The following is a 21,749-nucleotide window of genomic DNA, read 5'->3' on the forward strand; positions in this document are numbered from 1 at the left end:
CCACCGAATCCAAGCCCAAGAACCTTAGCCCAAATCTGGTCCAGCCCAGCAACCTAGTTGTGCGTGAGCTTGCGCGTGGGTGTTTGTTGGTTCTGGTTCATGATTTAGGAAGTTGTTCCAAATCACATTCAAGGTAATCATACAAGTAAAAGAATCACATTGGATAGTAGACATGAATAAACTATCAAACCAAACAATGTGGTCAAGAGTATTGTATTAGGGAAAAACCGTATTGCATTGTAATCCTAAACTGAATAGGTTTTCCACCTCTTCTGATTAGCTTGGGTAGCCATGATATACTGTTAGGTGTCACTCATGGTTTGTGGAATCCCTAAAGGTGTATAATCACTAAAGGGAGAATTGAAAGTATGTTTCAATTCACAATCAATTTGAAAAGTTCTAATCGCCCACTGCCTCGCTAAAAGGAACCTAATGGATTGTACACCGTGTAAGGTAAATATTAAAGAAACAATGGAGATGAGTAAGGATAATTAAAAGGTTTAATTATTTATGGCCATGATTAATTAATATGTTAATTAATCAAATGAATAAGTTCGTTTTAGCTTTTGAGTAATTATTCGATCTCAAGGCCTATTGGGCTTAGAATCGTCAAGCCCATTAACTTAAGTTGTATAACAACTTAATGACTAAGGACTCAAAAGGGACCAAACAGCCCAAAGCCTTTAGAAGGCCGGGCATATTGTAAATGAATGGGTTTTGGTTCTTTTTGTCACTTAAGTGAAGTGACTATATAAAGGAATTTATAGCCAAAAGTTCATAAAGGTTTTCTAGAGAGAAAATATGAGTACACAAAGCTCTCTCTTCTCTTAGGAGGCCGGCCACCCTAGAGGAAAATAACTAGCAATCATTCGTCCTCTAGATCACTCATCTCTTCCTCAATGCTCTCCTTGGTGTGGAGACTTAGAGGTTCCCTATTTTGGGAACTTGGAGAATCGATTCCTTCATCCATCCAAGAAGTCATGGAGCCAAGAAGCAATGTTTCTCTATCCACATCCATGGAGTCAAGGAGCAAGAAGACTAAGGAAAGAAGGCCCTCACATGGGTGAATATCCTTTGCTAGGCAAATAGGTGCTTCAAAGGTATAAAAGTTTCTCAACTCTTTCCCTTAATATTTGAGTTGAGTCTTGGTTCACGACAAGTACTAGGCCTTGAATTTTATGGGTAAAATTTTGTTTTTGGGTGCATATAAGCATGATTCTGCCTTTTAATTGTTAATTGCATGCATAGATGTTGCTTAAATGAACTAGTTTTCACAAAGATTTCCTTCAGTATATGTGAGTAGACCCCTTCTAAAATGCATGTTTTAATAGTAGAAATGCATACATGAAAATCATGATTTAATGGTTACGTTTTATGAAACTTTTATAAGTAAATTGGATTTACATTATATGATTATCATGCTTACTGAGAATATTTTGGAATATCATATTTTATCGAAATTATGTTCTTTGTAGTATATATGATGGATGACTATATATTATTTATGAACATGTTTTCTTTACACTTCTTTATAGTATATATGATGGATGACTATATGCTATGAACAGGGGCGGAGGGACCATAGGACCACAGTAGTCCTAGGCCCATCCTGCTTTTGTTTATAACTAAAAATTAGTACTACTTATTATTTTATTATTTTCAGTTAAATCATTCATATTTCCTAGACAAACTATCCGGCCCTCTTTAAATATTTTAAGAATATCCGGCCCTCTTTAAATAACCCTAAAGCCTACCTATAACCTATTCCAACTTCCAACACTTCATCTTCCATTCATTTTCCCAATACTAAAAATTAGTATTTTATTATTCTCTAATTCTAGCCGACTGTTGCTCTGCTGCTAGTTTGAAAAAATAGTCAGAACACTTGAAACACCCCTACCCTCTTTTATATTTTAAAATTGTTTTAAAGCCTTAATTGGTGAGCCCGTGGGGCCCACCTTGTTTATTTTTTTTATGTTTTCTGATCTCTCTCTTCTTCTTCTTCGTTTCTCCCTCCCGTAGCTCTCTCCTTCTCAACACTGCTTCTCTCAGTCTGATCCCTCCCGTGGTACACAAGCCGTACACTGCTTCTCTCATCTAGCATGTCACAGTCTTCAACCAGTCTATCAATCTATCAGTCTTCAATTTCCATGATCCTCAAGAGTATGAACTTCGAATCTTCATAGTTGTCATTTTCAATTTTTTTTTATAATTTGCTAATTCATATATGTTGTCATCTACAATTGTAAATTAATTTAACAAATAATATTTTTTTTGCAGATTAAAGAATTCAATTATTCCATCATTCCATAAAAAAGACATTGAAGTTTAGTTAATTGGTCAACAACCCAAAGTATGTATTTTACTCTCAATTCCTGTTACAATTTTTTGTTTATAAATTATGATTAAATTGATGTCTTGCAATTTCTCTTAACTATTGCCTAATTTGTTTTAGTTTGTAAAATTAGCATATATGTTCATATTTCTTTTAATTTAAAGTTAGTAAATCTATGTTTTTTTACTTTTCAGTTATGGAAAGATATTTCAAAAGAAAAACACAACCTGAGATATTAGAACCGTCTCCAAAGAGTCCAAAGAACAATGAAAGTAGTTCAAAACAAACTTGTGTGGATTATATGGAAATTAACTCGGAAACTCTCCAGTATGATCCTGGATTGCGTAGACCGATTTTGAGTTATCATCCTAATGTTCGAGACCAAGTTCGAAGAGCCTATCTCCAAAATAAACCTTGTCAACCAAAAACCCATGCATTTCCCTACACAAATTTTGGGACAAAGCCTAGAAGGTTCAATCCTGCTTGGTTTACTCAATTTCCTAATTGGTTGGAGTATAGCACATCACAGGATGCTGCCTATTGTTTATGTTGTTATCTCTTCAAACCTGATATTGGAGATCAATCTGGTGGGGATACTTTTGTTGGAGTCGGATTCAAGAATTGGAAGTGCAAGAAGAAACTAGAAATTCATGTTGGAGGACCTAATAGTTCTCATAATAATGTTTGGAGAAACTGTGAAGCCTTATTAAACCAAAAACAACATATTGAAACAGTTATCTCAAAACAAACTGACCAAGATCGAATTGATTATCGAACTCGATTAGGTGCATCAGTTGGTGTTAGTAGAATTCTCTTACAACAAGGTCTTCCATTTCGTGGGCATGATGAATCTGAAAATTCACTCAACCAAGGAAACTTTCTTGAAATTCTACGGTGGCTACGTCATTATAATGAGGGTATAAAGGCTGTCACGCTAGAAAATGCTCCTGAAAATTTGAAATTGACATCACCTGATATTCAGAAGGACATCTCAAGTGCTATTTCATATGAAATCATCAGTGCAATCACTAGTGATATTAATGATTCTTTATTTTCCATTCTTGTTGATGAATCACGAGACAAGTCTTCAAAGGAGAAAATGGCCATTGTATTGCGCTTTGTGGATAAAGGTCATGTGATAGAGCGCTTTGTAGGTATTGAGCATGTTGCAGATACTAAAGCTTCCTCACTCAAGTTAGCCATTGATGATTTCTTTTCTAGACATGGATTGAGCATATCAAAATTGCGTGGGCAAGGCTATGATGGGGCAAGTAATATGCAAGGTGAGTTCAATGGCCTTAAAGCACTAATTTTAAATGAGAATGAGTCTGCCTTTTATGTTCATTGTTTTGCTCATCAACTTCAATTAGCTCTAGTAGCAGTGGCAAAAAAAAATTCTGAAATTGGAGATCTCTTTACTATGGTTTCTTCTGTGGTGAATATTGTGGTGGCATCTTCTAAGCGTCGTGATATTCTTAGAGAGAAACATGCTCATGTAGTTTTGGAAGCACTAGAAAATAACGAGCTTTCAAGTGGACAAGGTTTGAATCAAGAAACTACTCTTAAGCGGGCTAGTGACACGCGATGGAGCTCTCACTATAATTGTTTAATCAGCTTGGCTCACATGTTCTCATCAACGATAGAAGTGCTTGAGATTGTAAGAAAAGATGGAACAAGTTCTGAACAAAAATTTGAAGCAAAGGTTCTATTGACTTTTATTCAATCTTTCAACTTTATTTTTGGTCTACACTTGATGAAAAAGGTTTTGGGGATCACAAACGATTTATCACAGGCATTGCAAAAGAAGGATCAAGATATTGTGAATGCAATGAACTTGGTCAATATATGCAAAGGAAGATTGCAAAGGATGCGAGAAAGTGGTTGGGAATCCTTATTTGATGAAGTTTCATCCTTTTGTGACAAGAATTGTATTAAAATTCCTAGCATGGATGATATTTTTACGAGTGGAGAGCGACCAAACCGAAAAGCTCATCCCATCACAAACGTGCACCATTATCGGGTTGATTTATTCACCGATGTCATAGATAAACAACTCACTGAGTTAAATGATCGATTTACTGAGAAGAATACTGAACTACTTCTTTGTGTGGCATGTTTAAGTCCAAGTAATTCTTTCTCTGCCTTTGACAAAGAAAAATTGATGCGTCTTGCCCAATTTTATCCAAGTGATTTTTCAGAGCACGATCTTGAGTTACTCAAAGAACAGCTTGAGAATTATATTTGGGACATGACCTCTAATAGTGAGTTTGCAGATTTGAAGGGAATTAGTGATCTTGCACAAAAGATGGTTGGAACCAAGAAAGATCATACTTATCCGTTAGTGTACTTGCTTTTGACACTGGCACTCATCTTACCGGTTGCAACAGCAAGTGTAGAGCGAGTCTTTTCTGCTATGAATATTGTTAAGAACACCCTACGCAATCGAATGGGTGATTTGTGGATGAACGATTGTTTGGTTGCTTATATTGAAAAGGATATTTTTAATAGTATAGAGGACGAGGCTATCATGCAACGGTTTCAAAATATGAAAACTCGTCGAGGACAATTATTTTAATTATTGGGAATATGTAATATTATCAATGCTATGTTATTTTGAATTTTGGTTACTTTTCATATACATACTATGATGTTTTGGTTAACAGTTTTGTAACTACTATTGATTTAATTTTTTTTAATATTTGTGAGAGGCCCCTCCTAATCCGAAATCCTGGCTCCGCCACTGGCTATGAAGATGATTTTGAGATATATGTACTTATGTTTGGAAAGAGTATATTCAATGTTTTGTGTGTATCTAGTGGTCACTATTCTACCTACGGGCAATGATACTTATATTGGCTTTGGTTGGGCATTGGTAGATGGCTACGGCCGAAAGATACTTATATATGATACCATTAGCTAGCACACTATACGATATATGTTTCATGAAAGGTTTTATGGCATGCTAGCATTTTCGGAAAACCTATTACATATTATACTATTGAGCTTTCATAAACTTTGGGGGTTAGTATGTTGATTAACTATTTCAATATTATATATATATATATATATATATATCAACTTGATCCACTCATGTTTGTTTTGCGCTCCCTCAGGACATAGGAACGAGGCTTACAATCTGAGCTACGAGGCATTCCCCTACTAGTGATATCTTGCCTTTATCTCTGCTTGACATTCATTTTAATAGCACCTTTCTACTTTACCTTCCACTTGTACTCTGGATTAGTTGTATACTCTGAACATGTCATGCATTATCATTATACTCATTGTTGGCAGTTGAATATTATTATTGTATTTTGTAAGACTTATATTTGAATATTACTTTGCGTAGTTACACGCAAAATGTTTATGCATGTTTACATGTTCTTAGCATATGCATTCATTAAATAGCTTGCGTTGTCGGCCAGCACGTGGCCATCCCGATGGGGATTGGGGCGTGTCAAGCAGGGAGAAATCCAAGTAGGCTGACTGTATCAACCAACCTACTTGTTGTGGGTTCAATGAGGTCATCATCATCAGGAGGCCCACCGTATTTTGTTGTCTCAATTCCAACATGACTAGGGAAAGGCCCACGTGGGCTGGCAACATCAAACGTCCTACTTGTCGTGGTCTTAATTAAGCCATCTTCACGCCCAGGTGCACCTTCACCATTGCCATGTGTAGCATCATCATTACAGCTAAATGGGCTTTAAACGCTGCCATGTGCAACATAATCATCACGCCCAGATAAGCTTTTGATGCTGGCTTGTTCATAATTAAAAGAGAATCCATTTCACCCACTTAAGCTGTCTTGCGACCCATTTTTTCCAGCACATGCATCATCACTTGTGTTGTCTTCTACGTTGTCTCAATGGTTAGTCAGCTCACTTAGGCCAGTTTGGTCAGTCAGCCCACATTTTTCCATTTGATTAGTCAAGCCACTTGGGTTAGCACGTTTTGTAGGTGGATCGGAGTCAGCATGTGGTACTATCTCCATCACACCAAATCTGCCATAATCTTTAATTAAGTTTGTCTCTCCTTAAGGAGTATGGCATGAAGAAAAAATAATTCATCTTCAGAGAAGGTAATATACATGATGACATACATATGTTAAGTGGATGGATGATAACATCAATATCCTTTCTGTTGAGGACTAAAGCCAAGGAACACACACCTCACCGCACATGGATCAAGCTTGCTTCTTTGAGTTTTGTGAAGATGGACATATGCCGCACAACCAAAAACCCAAGGTTCAAGGTGGAGAGTGGAGGGGAGGAAAGCATGATCAGACAACACGACCAAGGGTGTTCTAAAAGAGAGAACATGCGATGGCTTCGATTAATGAGATCAATAGCTAAGGCCATTTCTGAGATTTCGGGGGCCCTGTGCAAAATTCATAAAAGAGACCCTTCTTATAAGACATTTTAAAAAAAATTAAACAATGTATTGATGCTAAAAAGCAATATCGAAATAAACTTTAAAACTCACTAACCATCTATTCTAAATATTATTAAATGTACAGAAAGAACCTATCAATAGCTCTGAGCCAATTGTTCAACTTTTCTTTTTCTTTGACGCTTCAAGCCAGATGAATATTTTCTAGTAGGTGCCATTTTTTATATCTCAAACAAGATCATAATAAAATTATAGTAAGTATGAACAATGAAACCTAATAGTCCGCAATACATGTGCATCTAGTGATTTTTTGTGACTGCTCTCCTCTTGATTTTACCCTGAAAAGTACAAAAGAAATTTTTTTTATTATAAATGAGAAATACCCAAACCTTCAAACTCCAAGTCAATATACTTAAATTAGTAAATATCTTACTTTAATTGAAGTCTACATCATTCTGATCAGTTGAATTGTCTTCATGATTTGGAAGTTTCTCTTCAATTTCATGAACTTATAAATTAGGGTTTAATAATTTGTGGGAAAAAGAACAATGGGAAGAGAGAAGTAAAGTAGACTGGATATTGGCGACGGGGGATTCTGACATCTGGAACTGTGGTGTGAAAGAATAAAAAAGAGGAGCAGCGATGGGATTTAGTGTGAGAGAGGAAAAGTAGGAAGCAACGACAGTGATGGGAATCAGCAGCACTGATTGGAATAAACCATCAGATATATATATATATATATATATATTGATTTGATTAGTATTTTTATATATTATTTTCATACAATATTATTTTATAAAAAATTATTTTTAGGGCAGGTGTCTGATGCTCGTTGGCCCCATCGGATTTTTATATATATATTTTTTTATTTGATTAATATTTTTATATATTATTTTCATATAGTATTATTTTATGTAGTATTATATTAAATAAAAAACTATTTTTGGGGCCCTGTGCAATGGAACCTGTCACACCCTTTAAAAACCGGCTCTGTCAATAACATAGGTGACTGCATCAGCCCAATATGTCTTAAGCACATAGCTACCAATAGGAAGAGCAAGGGTAATCTCAAATATGCCTATTTTTTCGTTTGGCAACTCCATTTTGCTGTGGGGTTTGAGGACACGTAGTTTCTTGAAGAATGCCCTTTTCTGTAAAAAAAAAACTAAGAAAAATCTTGTTTAAGATACTCACCACCGTTGTCTAACCAAAGCACTTTAACAAGGATTGAATATTGAGTATTGACCATGTGATATAATTTTTTAAAGATGTCAACCACATCGCTTTTATTTTTCACGAGGTACAACCATGTTATCCTATTGCAATTGTCAACAAATGTTAGAAACCAACGCAGATCATGCTAAGTAGTAACCAGAGATGGCCCCCACACATCATAATGAATTAACTCAAACGAAATTGTTCTTTGATTTAAACTTGGAGAATAAGAAGCTTGATGACCTTTAGCTAATGTGCAAACATTACACTTCAATGAAGAATTTGAAATATTACTAAAAGTAATTTTCGTAAATAACCAAAAGAGGCATGAGCTAACCGACGATGCCACAACTAAACGGTCTTAAACCTTTCAGTGTTACAACCTTGAACTTGATGTACACTTCCTTATACAACATCATCAACATAGTACAACATCCTTTGCTTAGTACCATGCCTAAATGATTGCCTCAGTTCGGATATTTTGAAGTAAACAGTAAGACGGAAATACAACAGAGTCTAATTGCTCAATGACATGTCCCACAAATAACAAATGACTAGAGAGTGACGGAACAAGTAAGCCGTTGTTCTTGGACGAAATCAAATTCAATGAAAGCTGCGGACCTAGATTTTCTCGGTCCGATTGTATATCATCATTGAGTATTGCTGGTGGACTAAGCGGACCCATGCCCAGTCTTCTACCAACGCCATCAATAATGGCTGAAGAACCCAGCGGGCCCATGCCCAGTCTGCTGACAATATTGGCACCATCGCACCAGCCTTCAGTTTGCTTGGAGTGTGGGCTCCAGGCTCCGCAAGCCCAAAACAGCCCACGCTGTATGTCAGCACAGCAAGCCCAATGGTTGACCCCACGGCAGAAATTGTTGCATGGCTTTCTCCATTGAAAAAGGAAACGGTGGTGTAGTTATGCGGTTACGTTTCTAGGATTAGGTTCAGGATGATCCTCTTGTTTCGAGATCATCTTCGGTTTTACTGATGCGGTTAGGTTCCTAGGATTTAGGTTCAAGGTGATTCTCTTGTTTCGAGATCACCTTTGGTTTTACTGCAGGTTGCTGTTTTTCCAGCCAATAAGAACTCAAAGTCGGCAACAAGGGTTAGGGTTTAGAGACACGTTGAAGTAATTCTAGGGTTCCAATAATCTTCTATATATTCTTCTCCATCTTGGAGGTAATATATATACTCACATCTCTTGTAGTACAAGTAGTAGTTAGTGACTCTAATAAATTTAGGGAATATAATAATAATAATAATATTCGTAATCAAACTACTGACTCACACCAACAATTTATGCTTTTTATTTGGGCTTTTATTGGCCTTATTCTTGTTGTGCCCGTCTTAGGCTTTAAGAGTTGATCTTTCGTTCAAAATAAAAAAGTACATAGGTCATCTTATTCAACAGGACATTATAAAATATCAATATTCTAACAACAACCAAACCAACTCATAATGGCACTGGATCGATACAGATTGAAGTAATACTATCTCTCGTCACCTTTCCCACACGTGTGAATCCATCTTCCCCTTTGTAAAGAAGATCAGTTACTCTTGTTAAATTGAGAACGCGCATAAGAACAGACATTGGCACAAAAGTTGGTCTAAGGAACTCCTCGTTTATATCCTTCCACAAATCCATAATTTGCTTCTGAAAAACATCAACCGTCTCTTGCACTGACACCCCATATTGTTTCATGTAGCAGTCAACACTAGAAGCAGCATGCCCTCTCTCTTTCTCAAACTGCAAAAATTAAATACAAAATTAATTTGTCTTAGGATCTTACTGCTTTGAAATAATCACAAGCTAATAAATTATACGTACGTCTGTGGAAACAATGTCATCCATGAGCCTAAAAATGGTATTTGCAGCTCTAACAATTTTGGGGTCAGTGAACAACCACTCAAATGCTTCCTTTGTCACAACATCTCCCATGCCAAGTAAAGATATGGTTGTAAGAAAGGTGTAACTAATTGAAACTGTTGCAACACGCATATACTCCTCCATGCTTGGAACTCGTCCCTCGTGCAACCATCGGGCCTCATTAAAATAGGATCGAGCTTGATCTTTCATCTGACGAGCCAAGGCTCTGTTAATTTACTAGGAAGAAAAAAAGTTTAAAAGGAAAGTTCTGCATATGTTTATGTACTACATACAGCTTGTATTGCATATGGAACTCGGTATGATCTTCCTTCCTTCGCCATCTCTGCCTCAATATCATTGTAGAGATTTAAAAGTGCAAGATAAAATGTTTGCATATATTCCGGGAGTTCATCAATGCAATTGACATCCCACCTGAAGCGCTAGCATAATTATCATCGTAATCATTGGAATAAAGTAGCAGTTTTTAATTATTTTTAACAAATAGTTATTATTTAAATATCTCAAACCTGTCAATCGCTTCAGTAAAGATTACGAGCTCTTCAAATGTACCAAATGCGTCGTAGATATCATCCAATATTGTCAGCAAGACACTCACTTGTGTCATAATTTTTCTCCCAACAGAGTACTGGGGTTCAAAATACACTCCGACGATCCAAAAGTACAACTCTACCATCCTATCTCTTGCAAATGGCAGCTTCCTTTCAAAGTCTAGTTCTCTCCACCACCTAAACATATGACTTAACTATTAATTACTTCGAATTCGAAAGTTATGTGTGTGTGTATGTGTGTGTGTATATATATATATATATATATATTTGGTGCCATCTTGCAAACTAATAAGATCAGCTTAATTACCTAGTGATCTCTTGGAGCTCCTTTTTGTGCAAAGGCTGGACAAGATTGAAGTCTAACTTTGCAAGTTTCAGAAGAGATTCATTATGTGAAGCTTCTTCTTGGTAGATCGAAATGTAACGTCGTGCAGATAATCTCTCTAGACTTTTTCGCAGAGGTCTCTCTAGGGCTTGAGTAATTTGTGTAGCCTGTGGATTGCTTACACGGGTTGCTGCTGACTCAAGGTGAGTGGTGGTGAATACAAGAGCCTTTTCTAATATGTCTTCTCCATGCACCCTCAGATGTGTTGCTTCATAAAAGCTTAGCATACCAGACATGTCATCAATCAAGCTTTCCTTGAAGTTACTACTTTCATCTTTGAAATTGTTGAATATGGCTGCATGATTTTCAGAAAATAGGGACAAAAGAATTATGAAAGTTTTAATAGTAACTCAAATTAACTAATTAAGTTAATTTGTTTACACCTACCACATGAAACATTATATCCATGTTGTCTTAGCAGCCGGAAACCAAGAGCAACAGTGTATAGATCAACATCATCGTTGCCATGGTCATCATCAAACGTAGAATGCATACGTTCAAGTGCTTCTCCGATTTCTCTTTCAAAATGGTATGCCAAGCCAAGGCGCTGAATTGCATCAATCAACTTTAGCTGAAGTGAAAAATCAGTTGCACTAGTTGTGAATGCTTCCCTCACAATTTCTTTGAGTTCATCAACCTGTTGTTGACTTTGAGCTTGAGTAATCTGCAAATGGTAAAGTCCGCTTTTCTTAGAAAGTGTCAATTTTATGTATTTAAAAATAGCCATACACTATATCATAACTCATAATGTTAAAGAACTGCTGTGATATTGTAGAAGATAATGTGCGTGCATGCATGCATGCATGATATGTATTACAATGTCTTGGGAATCATCATAATTTATGAACTGGTCTCCCCAAACGCTTGGGTGAAAATTTGCCGTCCGCCGAGCAACTTCAGGCTTCGCATTTTGTGATTGAGCTTCTGCTGAATCCTGGATTAATGCCATGCTTTCCTGTCGGAGAATTTTGGTCAGTATGAAGAATAATGCGTGGACGATCATGTATTTATAGGCAAGCAAATATAGAATTTAATCCGAAAGGTAAACTCGTGGCTTTTTATTTTTTTTATTTTTTTATTTTGGATGAACTCAATGTTCTCGTGGCTTTTTTTTTATTATTATTTTGGATGAACTCAATGTTCTAAACGACGCTAGCCACTAGTCGGACGACATGTTGGGGCCTGGTGGCGTACTAGGTCCTAACGCTTAGGCAGAGATCTAGGGGAATTTAAGTAAATTTATTGTATATGCCTATTTATACTTAAAAAAAATGCATCATAATACTGGATACATAAATTACAAAATAAAATAACATATAGATTATAAAGTATTAAAACATATTGAAAATATGAAGAACCATATAATGAGTATTTATCAAAGTATTCAACAAGTCTATTACATTTTATTGAAAAGAAAAAATAAAATGCAAACTAAAATTTTATCGATTTTTTGTTTGTGAGAGTCATGTCTAAGCAGTTCTAGGTATCATTTCTTAATTTTTAAATATTTAGAGATTAATAGGAACAGCGGCTAGCTGCCTATCATCTAAACAGAGCCTTACACGGAGTTAGGCAGAAAATTTTAAAATGATTACCCTCGTGGATTGAATGGGTCAACCAAAAGTGGGACCTTTCAAAACCGCGTAAAAGCTTTTCGTAACGAAGTTAGGGCAGGTAGGCGAGCAAATATAGAATTTAATAACACTCACCATAGCAGAAGCCGGATATTCTTAAATAACATGAAATATCATGTAAAGCATGCAGTAATTTGATAATTCGTAAATAATACTTGCGAATGGCAATGGATCTGGTCCCTTCCACGTTTTGGATATCCTCATATATATCCCCACATGTTTTTGAGTGGGATGCCTTTAATTCATGGGTAATAATTGAGATGCCTAAACGTTATCCTTAATTCACGTGTTCAGTGACGAAGTCCACACGTATTTTGAGTGAGATGCCTTTAATGCATAGGAAGACTAATAAAAAGGATTTAAAAATTTTGAGTTTTAATTATAAGGATAAATTAAATAAAAAGTAAAGTGAATAGTATCATGTTTGACTTTTTAGTGTAAAAATATGGTTTTTCATTAAAGTGAACAGTACTGTGAGTTTTTTTATTAAGGGTAATATTGTCAATACACTATCAAGGGATAATACTTAGAGGTTAAGGAAAGTTGTTATTTGTTATGAGTTAGTTAGTCTACACAGGTGTATATATACATTCAGATTGTAATCTTATTTGATTGAGTAAAATGAAAATATATTTTTCAATATGGTATTACTCGCCCTCGTCTAACGACCTCTCTCTTCGATCCCAAATCTTCCCGCTTCTCTGCTACTCCGATCTTGTTGATCTTCTCCGATTGATCCTCTTCTTTACATCTCTGATCATGGCTCCTGCCGTCTCTTCCTCTACGGCATCGGATTCTCCAATTCTTCCACCGTCGGAAGCTTCAAACCCTAATTCCTCGAATTCTACCTCAATTACCATACAGAACATTGGATCTATGGTTCCGATTAAGCTTACCACTACCAATTACCTGACATGGAGTGCTCTTTTTGCTCCAATTTTTCATCGCTACAATCTCACCGGTTTGATTGACGGTTCTTCGCAGGCGCCGCCTCAATTTCTCAATGACTCCTCCGAAAATCGCAGTCTTAATCCGGCGTATGTTGCTTGGTTTGAGAATGATCAGAATATTCTCATCTGGCTCAATTCGACTCTCTCGGAATCCCTAATTCCTTATACTTTTGGAGTTTCCTCGGCTCGAGAACTATGGGCCAAATTGGAGTCTCGCCTTGCTGCTGCCTCGCATTCTCACATCCATGAACTTAGATCTCGCCTTCGAAGTTTCACCGAAGGAGATCTCACAGCCGCTCAATATCTTCAACGCACTGAGGAGATTGCTAATGCTCTTGCTAGTGCTGGTGCTCCAGTTGAAGATTCAGAGCTGATTTCTGTCATTCTACATGGCTTACCTCCTGAATTTGACTCGTTTGTGGATGCCATTCAGTTTCGTCTTGGTTTAACTACCATGGATGAACTCCATGGTTTGCTTCTTAGCAAAGAGATTCAACTGACCAATCGCAAGCAAAGTCCACCGGTGTCTTCCTTTCAGGCCTACAACACCTCCACTGGTCTTCTTCCTCTGCCTGTTCCTTCTATTTCTCACGGTTATTTTGCTCAGCAGTCGTTCTCTTTTCACAATCAAAATCGTGGACTGGATCGCAACTTTACTCGAGGCAACCACAATTCTCGTGGCAATTTCAGGCAGAACAACAATCCGCGATTCTCCACTTTCAATCGAGGCAACAATCAGCGTTCAAATCGAGGCCCTCGGTCCAATTTTGCATCCAACAGGAAACTTTCTTGTCAAATATGTCGTCAATTTGACCATGAGGCTTGTGACTGTCCTCATCGCATTGACCCTCACTATAATGGCAAGTCATCCCAAACTGCGTTGGTTGCCAACACCTCCAACTCCTCCTCTCCATAGATTGTCGACTCTGGAGCCACTTCTCATATGACTAACAACTATGCCACTCTCCAAAATCCTGAAGTCTACACAGGGCCTGAACAAGTGTATATCGGTGATGGCAAAGGTTTGCCTATCATTCACACTGGCTCTTCTTCCATTACCACTTCACATAGTAATTTTGCACTCAAAAATGTTTTATTTGTGCCTGATCTGCAGCATAATCTCCTCTCTGCAAATCAATTTCTTATTGATAATCAATGCTCTATGCATCTTTATCCCTCTCACTTTACTGTGAAGGATCTTTCTTCGGGGAGGATGCGTTTTAAAAGTCCTGTTCAGCATGGCTTCTATCCATTTTATCCTTCATCTCACACTGGTGCCAAGCATACAGCTCTTACTGCTACTCCAAAAGCTTCCCAAACTCTGTGGCATGGACGGTTGGGCCATCCTTCAGTCAAGATTTTAAATAAGCTCGCTTCTCAATCTTGTATCTCTGTGTTCCAACATAAGACCTCTTCTTTTTGCTCAGCCTGTGCATTAGGAAAGTGTTCTAGATTGCCATTTGTATCCACTACATGTACTACCACGAAACCTTTAGAACTCATTCATACAGATATTTGGGGACCCTCACCTATAGCTTCTCAGGATGGTTTCTGGTACTATGTCATATTTGTGGATGATTTTACTCGATACTGTTGGTTCTACCCTCTGAGATACAAATCTGATGTACTATCAGTCTTCATGAAATATAAATCTTTGGTTGAAAATACTCTGTGCACCAAAATTATTACCTTGAGATCTGATTCTGGTGGTGAATACATGAGTACTATATTCTCTACTTTCTTGGCACAACATGGCATCCAGCATCAGTTATCTTATCCTCACACACCCGAACAAAATGGGTGTGCTGAACGCAAACACAGGCATCTTGTGGAAACTGCCCGGACTCTTTTTGCAGCATCTAAAGTTCCTCACTTATATTGGGTCGATGTTTTTGCAGCTGCAATCTATCTCATTAACAGGTTACCTACTCTATCTCGGCCCTCACCTTGGGAGTCTCTTTTCAAGACATTGCCTTGTTATGGTACACTCAGAGTTTTTGGTTGCCTCTACTTTCCGTGGTTAAAGCCGTATACTTCTTCTCAGTTGGATGCTAAGAGCAAGCCCTGTGTTTTCTTGGGCTATAGTCTCAATCATAAGGGGTACAAATGCCTTGATCCAGTTACAGGATGCCTATACATCTCTCGGCATGTTCTCTTTGATGAAAGCAAGTTTCCATTTTCTGATATTTCCTCTTCCTCCCCTTCTTCCCCATTACAACCTGCAAGTCCATCATCTGCTATTCCATCTTCCTTAACTTTTACATCCCTTACTCCATCCTCACCCTCATCTCCTTTCTCTAGCCCATCCTCCTCCCCTCCTCCTCCTGCACCACCACCGCCATCCCCTCCACCCTCTTCCTCCATAAACACTCACCCTATGCAAACCCGCTCTAAGTCCGGCATTTACAAACCTAAAGTTTTTACTGCCCCAAATCATCCTCTTCCCTCTCATTTGTCTCTGGATTATATTCCTACAACCTATCTCCAAGCATCTAAACACCCCCATTGGCGCCAAGTAATGCAGGAGGAATTCAATGCTCTTCTTCATACTCAAACATGGTCCCTGGTTCCATATCATTCTTCACAGAACTTAGTTGGCTGCAAATGGGTGTTTCGCATCAAACGAAAACCCGATGGCTCCATAGATCGCTACAAGGCTCGGTTGGTTGCCAAGGGCTTTCACCAACAAGAAGGTATCGATTACACTGAAACGTTTAGCCCTGTGGCTAAACCTGTGACGATTCGCCTCTTACTTACCCTTGCTGCTCAATTTGATTGGTTTCTGCACCAACTTGATATCAGTAATGCATTCTTACATGGCACTCTTTCTGAATCCGTGTTTATGCAACAACCACCCGGCTTTGCAGACTCTACCAAGCCCCATCATGTGTGCCAGCTTCATAAATTGTTATATGGTCTGAACCAAGCTCCCCGAGCTTGGTATGATAAACTACATGCTGCTCTTGCTTCTCTTGGCTTTGTTGGTTCTCAAAGTGACCACTCTCTGTTTGTCAAAAAGGACAAATCCTTGGTCTTTATTCTCGTGTATGTGGACGATATTTTGGTTACTGGGCTCTCTTCTGTTGATTGTCAACATGTGATCACACAGCTCATCAATTTGTTTCCTATTAAGGATCTTGGTCCTTTACACTATTTTCTTGGTCTCGAGGTCAAGCGCTCTTCTACTGGCATTTTCCTCTCCCAAACTAAATATATTCTGGATTTGCTTAACAAAGCCAAAATGGTTGGTGCAAAACCCTGCAACACACCACTGAGCACTACAAGATTGATCATGCTTCTCCTCTTCTTGACAATGCTTCTGAGTACAGGTCCTTGGTGGGTGCTCTTCAATATCTAACATGGACAAGGCCGGACCTTAGTTTCGCTGTCAACCTTGTATGCCAGTTCATGCACACTCCCAAAGTCTCTCACTTCCAAGCTGTCAAGCGTATCCTCCGATATCTTAAGGGCACCATTGATCACGGTCTCTGGTTCTCGAAGTGCTCATCTTTTCCATCTCTCAAGGCCTTTTCCGATGTTGACTAGGCTGGTTGTGAGTTAGATAGGAGATCCACTGGCAGTTACTGCATTTTTCTGGGTAATTCTCTCATTAGTTGGAGCGCTAAAAAGCAACCCACTGTTGCTCGTTCCTTTATTGAGGCAGAGTATCGCTCCCTTGCAAACACTGCTTCTGAGATCACTTGGATTTGTCAATTACTTGCTGACATTGGCTATTGTCTGCCTTGTTCTCCTTAACTTTGGTGTGATAACGTATCTGCTATATCCCTTGCCAAGAATCCTGTTTTTCATGCTCGGACCAAGCATGTCGAGCTTGATTATCATTACATCCGTGAAAAAGTAGTTGCCAAGCACATCTCCCTTCACTACATCTGCTCCCAAGACCAAGTGGCTGATATCTGTACAAAATCCTTACCTGCAGCATGATTTTTGTTTCTCAGAGACAAACTTCAACTTCGGGTCCCTCAGTTTCATTTGAGGGGGGATATTAAGGGTAATATTGTCAATACACTATCAAGGGATAATACTTAGAGGTTAAGGAAAGTTGTTATTTGTTATGAGTTAGTTAGTCTACACAGGTGTATATATACATTCAGATTGTAATCTTATTTGATTGAGTAAAATGAAAATATATTTTTCAATATTTTTCATTAAAACTCCCTTAATTCATAGGTAATACTTGAGATGCCTAAACGTTATCCTTAATTCACGTGTTCAATGACGAAGTCAGTAATTAGACGTTTAAGTAACTAAAATTTGAAAACTTAAGAATCTACCACAAAATTTAGTGTGAGTCACCGGGTGTATGCCTGAACAATTTCATTCATTGTGGAAAATACTTGTTCTTCAATTGAGTGGGAGCCAGTTGAAGAACAATTAAGTTTGGATTGAGCTCACAGCTCAAATTCTTGAAATTTTTACAAAACATATCAAATGAATGTGAGCTCAAACTGAACTAAGTATGAAACTTAAGGTTTTAAATATCATTTTTTATATCAAATGCAAATTTGAACCACATTATTGCTACGGTTTAGTGGTATTAATCTTCACTTGTGAGTGATAGGTTTAGCTTCGATTCTTACCAAATGTGAATTTGAACTACATTATTGTTAGTCCATTGTGAAGCTAAGCCCAACCCTTGTAGTAAAACTAAAATTTTAGGTTTTAAACTTACCTCAACTTGCTCCAACCCTTGGGTCAAATATTAGATTTAACCCAAAACTCATTTTTTGGGCAAATTTAGCATAGAATTCCCTTAGGGTTAGTGGGTTGACCCACCATATATGTGTAATTTTTTTTATATTTTATATTTATAAATTCATTGAATTCAATGGATAAAGTCTACTATGAACAAATCTAACTGTAAAGAAAAAGATCTAACGGTCTAAATTTAAATTCAATAGCTAAAATAATTAAAAAAATATCTTTCATGTGTTTCATATTCTTTCATAGTGTTCCACAAGTTTCATGGTGTCAGTTTAGTGATTTTTTCAATATTTATCGGAATCTAAATATTTTTATATTCAAATATTCATAAAATTAAATTAGCATAGTCAATATAATTTTCTTTTAAAAAAGTTATTTTAAGAATCCTAAATTCATTCTTTAATGATCTTGAGCTAAAAATTTAACTCAAAAGGGTTGGAGCAGAAAACATGTTTCTTAGTTAATAATTTTAAGTTTTAACCCAAAGGGTTGGAGATGGTCTTGATGTAAATAATATCATTTGTTTAATAAAAATCATTTTTAACAAAAATATCTAGTAATCAATTGGAAAAATTACACATATGGTATACTTTTGATACTTAATTATATATTGAGACAATATTTTTTTAAACATTTCAAGGAAAAACAAAAGTTAATAAATGTGGAAGATGATATTATTGGCTTTTTTTTTATGTGGAGTGTAACTTACGAAAATACCCTTTTATAGTGGGAAAATCTTTTCGCTCTTCTATCTCATTCATATGTTGCTCCCTTATTTCTCTCTCTTAAAAAAATTGACCCGATTTCCCTTCATCGCCATCTCAATCTCAATTTTTCCATCCTCACCATCTCCTCTCCAAATTAACTCAAGTCCCTATCCAAATCAATTTCAGGAACTCCAAAGACCTTCTCCTACTCTTCACGTCCTCCCAATTTGATCACTACGGTAAGCTTTGCGATTTTGAAGCTAACTGCAGGTTTTGATATGAAATTTTTAAATTTTTGGTTGATTTTCTCTGAATCATGGAGTTTTTTTGTTGACGATTCGTTGTTTTTTGTTTGATTACAAAGAGAAAGTTGAATGAACAAGCTTCGGTAAAAACTGATATGGAAATTACTATCAGATTCCAATTTGCATATGGGATTCCAATTTGCATGAGCACAAGGTTGCCATCGTCTCCAAGATCACTGACTTTGTATTCAAGTTTAATCCTATATTGCTATGCCAATTAGAATATGAAATATTAAAAAATAGAAATGTTTTTGTCCCTTAATGGACGCAAAGTATCTATGCTTATGAATACTGCAAACTCATTTAAGTACATTTCGTTGTCACTTGCTCTGATCTGGTAAAACAAACCAAACAATATATATTTTATTTTTTACAAATTAATGGAAAATGACTGATTTTTGTATTTTCTTCTTGTTCATTTTTATTGTTCATGGTACTGGAAAAATTAAGATAGCATTTATTGTTCTTTTTGTAAGGTTTTTATGATGGAACGAGACTTCTACTTTGGATTTAAGGATCTCTCTTTGTTCACTATTTACCTAGATTAAAACAGCTGTGTTATTGAGTTAACTTTTACTAGGGTCAAATTATTTGAAACTAATTTTGCAATAATGGTCAAGGATGGGATGAACTGATTTTGCAAAAAAATGTTGAAGACGGGTTGAACTGATTCTGCAAAAATGGTCGAGGACGGGTTTAAGGGGTTAAACTGATTATACAAAAATAGTCGATGACGGGTTGAACTGATTTTGCATAAATGATCGAGGACGGGTTGAATTTATTCTGCAAAAATAGTAGAGGACGACGAACTGATTTGAAAAAATGGTCGAAGATGGGTTGAACTGATTTTGCAAAAATGGTCGAGGATGAGTTGAACTGATTATGCATAGAGATCGAGGACGGGTTGAATTGATTCTACAAAAATGGTTGAAGATGGGTTAAACTAATTCTGCATAAATGGTTGATGACGGGTTGAAGATTTTGCAAAAATGGTCGAAGACGGGTTAAACTGATTCTGCAAAAATGGTTGAGGACAGGTTGAATTGATTCTGCATAATTAATCGACGACGTGTTGAACTGATTTTGCAAAAATTGTCAAGGACAGTTTGAACAGATTCTGCATAAATGGTCGAGGACCGGTTGAATTGGTTATGCGAAAATGGTCGAGGACGAGTTGAACTAATTTTGCGAAAATTGTTAAAGATAGGTTGAACTGATTCTGCAAAAATGATCGAGGATGAGTTTAGCTTATGACACATATTAATTTTGTTGGAGTTGTGAATTAATAAGTTTATTAATAATTCTAAAGCCTTATGGGTATGACTGATATTTTAAAATATTGTTTCCATGTTTTTGGGTTGAGCTTTAGTTGTTTTTATGTTTTTGTCTCTCCTTGACATATCTAGAAACTAGTGGAGTTCCTTAGAATATAGTGAAATTTTTTGTCTCTATATATAAAGCTCCCTAATTAATTTAGGATATGATATATTTTGTAGAAAAATAAGGCAGTACGTATATAAAATTACCATAATAATAAGAAGATGTTAGCAGTGTATTAGAGGAGGAAACAAAGACATTAGCATAATATAATTAGGTGGAGACTAAATACTTTATTATTCATATGACAAATAATTACAATAAATGAAAGATATAAAAATTATATTAATGTTTTAATAAGTGTTGTAAAATCGACGGTATGTGTGCAGTGAAACATAAAGTAAATAAGACATAATATTTACGATGTTCGGTAAGTGTGCATACGTCCTCAGGGTAGCAGTAATACTTTCTTTCATTATGTGGAATAATAGGAGTACAAAATAACTCTCAGTATTTTCTATTTTTTCTCTAGCCTGGCTCACTATTAATTTCTTCCACATCTCTCTTCTTTCTTCTCCTTTTCATTTTCCTCCATAACTTCTCTTTCTTTCCCCTGTATGTTTTTCTCTCATCTCTTTCTTCTTCTTCTCACTTCTTCCTTCCTCTGTATGCTCTCATCTTATAAGCAAAAGATTACTATAGCAACACTATTCATTTTACAAACTTTCCTCAAATGAATAGTGAAATATTGTGCATGAATAGTAACCCATCCGTTTTTCTTCATATGAATAATAATCTATCTAATTTTTCTTTAGAGGAATAGTAATGAACTATTCATGTGGGCCCTCCACATATTATATTACAATACTTAAGTAAATAAGACACAATCTGAGAGGTAGGTAGTGCTTCACCGGATTTATGGGGTTGTGCTTTCCATTGACACAAGAGCTTGTTGTGCTGATAACGAGTTGTAAAATCGACGGTATGTGTGCAGTGAAACATAAAGTAAATAAGACTTCGGAGCAGCAGTAGTACTTTCTTTCATTATGTGAAATAATAGGAGTACAAAATAACTTTCACTATTTTGTCCTTTCTTTCTAGCCTGGCTCACTGGTAATTTCTTCCGCATCTCTCTTCTTTTCTTTTCTGTTCCTTTCCTTCGTAAATCCTCTTTCTTTCCTCTGTATATTTTACTCTCATCTCTTTCTTCTTCTTCTCTCCTTCCTCTGTATGCTCTCATCTTATAGGCAAAGCCGCAAAAGATTACTATAGCAACACTATTCACTATACAAACTTTCCTTAAATGAATCATGAAATATTGTGCAGGAATAGTAACATATCT

The 21,749-nt window shown here is 36.6% G+C and overlaps 2 protein-coding genes and 2 long non-coding RNA genes across 4 annotated transcripts; 3 read left to right on the forward strand and 1 right to left on the reverse strand.

The window, feature by feature from the left end:
• The first annotated feature begins 1,872 nt into the window (after nucleotides 1-1,872).
• On the forward strand, nucleotides 1,873-2,603 carry LOC126589813 (uncharacterized). The gene is made up of 3 exons (XR_007611947.1): nucleotides 1,873-2,163; nucleotides 2,281-2,353; nucleotides 2,530-2,603. It is a non-coding gene; the product is annotated as an uncharacterized LOC126589813 (long non-coding RNA).
• A 33-nt stretch (nucleotides 2,604-2,636) lies between these two features.
• Nucleotides 2,637-4,995, forward strand: LOC126590402 (uncharacterized). The gene has a single exon (XM_050255865.1). The coding sequence runs from the start codon at nucleotides 2,637-2,639 to the stop codon at nucleotides 4,908-4,910; it is 2,274 nt and encodes a 757-aa protein (XP_050111822.1). The 3' UTR covers nucleotides 4,911-4,995.
• A 4,233-nt stretch (nucleotides 4,996-9,228) lies between these two features.
• On the reverse strand, nucleotides 9,229-11,752 carry LOC126589806 ((-)-alpha-pinene synthase-like). Its single transcript, XM_050255221.1, has 7 exons — nucleotides 11,587-11,752; nucleotides 11,157-11,433; nucleotides 10,692-11,064; nucleotides 10,343-10,561; nucleotides 10,109-10,247; nucleotides 9,777-10,025; nucleotides 9,229-9,695 (listed from the first exon to the last, which is right to left on the reverse strand). Exons 1-7 carry the CDS (start codon nucleotides 11,716-11,718, stop codon nucleotides 9,402-9,404), a joined length of 1,683 nt encoding a protein of 560 aa, XP_050111178.1. The 5' UTR covers nucleotides 11,719-11,752; the 3' UTR covers nucleotides 9,229-9,401.
• A 7,103-nt stretch (nucleotides 11,753-18,855) lies between these two features.
• LOC126588732 (uncharacterized) lies at nucleotides 18,856-20,410 on the forward strand. The gene is made up of 2 exons (XR_007611581.1): nucleotides 18,856-19,024; nucleotides 19,150-20,410. It is a non-coding gene; the product is annotated as an uncharacterized LOC126588732 (long non-coding RNA).
• Nucleotides 20,411-21,749: the final 1,339 nt, after the last annotated feature.

Source organism: Malus sylvestris, chromosome 11, assembly GCF_916048215.2.
Source record: "Malus sylvestris chromosome 11, drMalSylv7.2, whole genome shotgun sequence".
NCBI classification, from domain to species: Eukaryota; Viridiplantae; Streptophyta; class Magnoliopsida; order Rosales; family Rosaceae; genus Malus; species Malus sylvestris.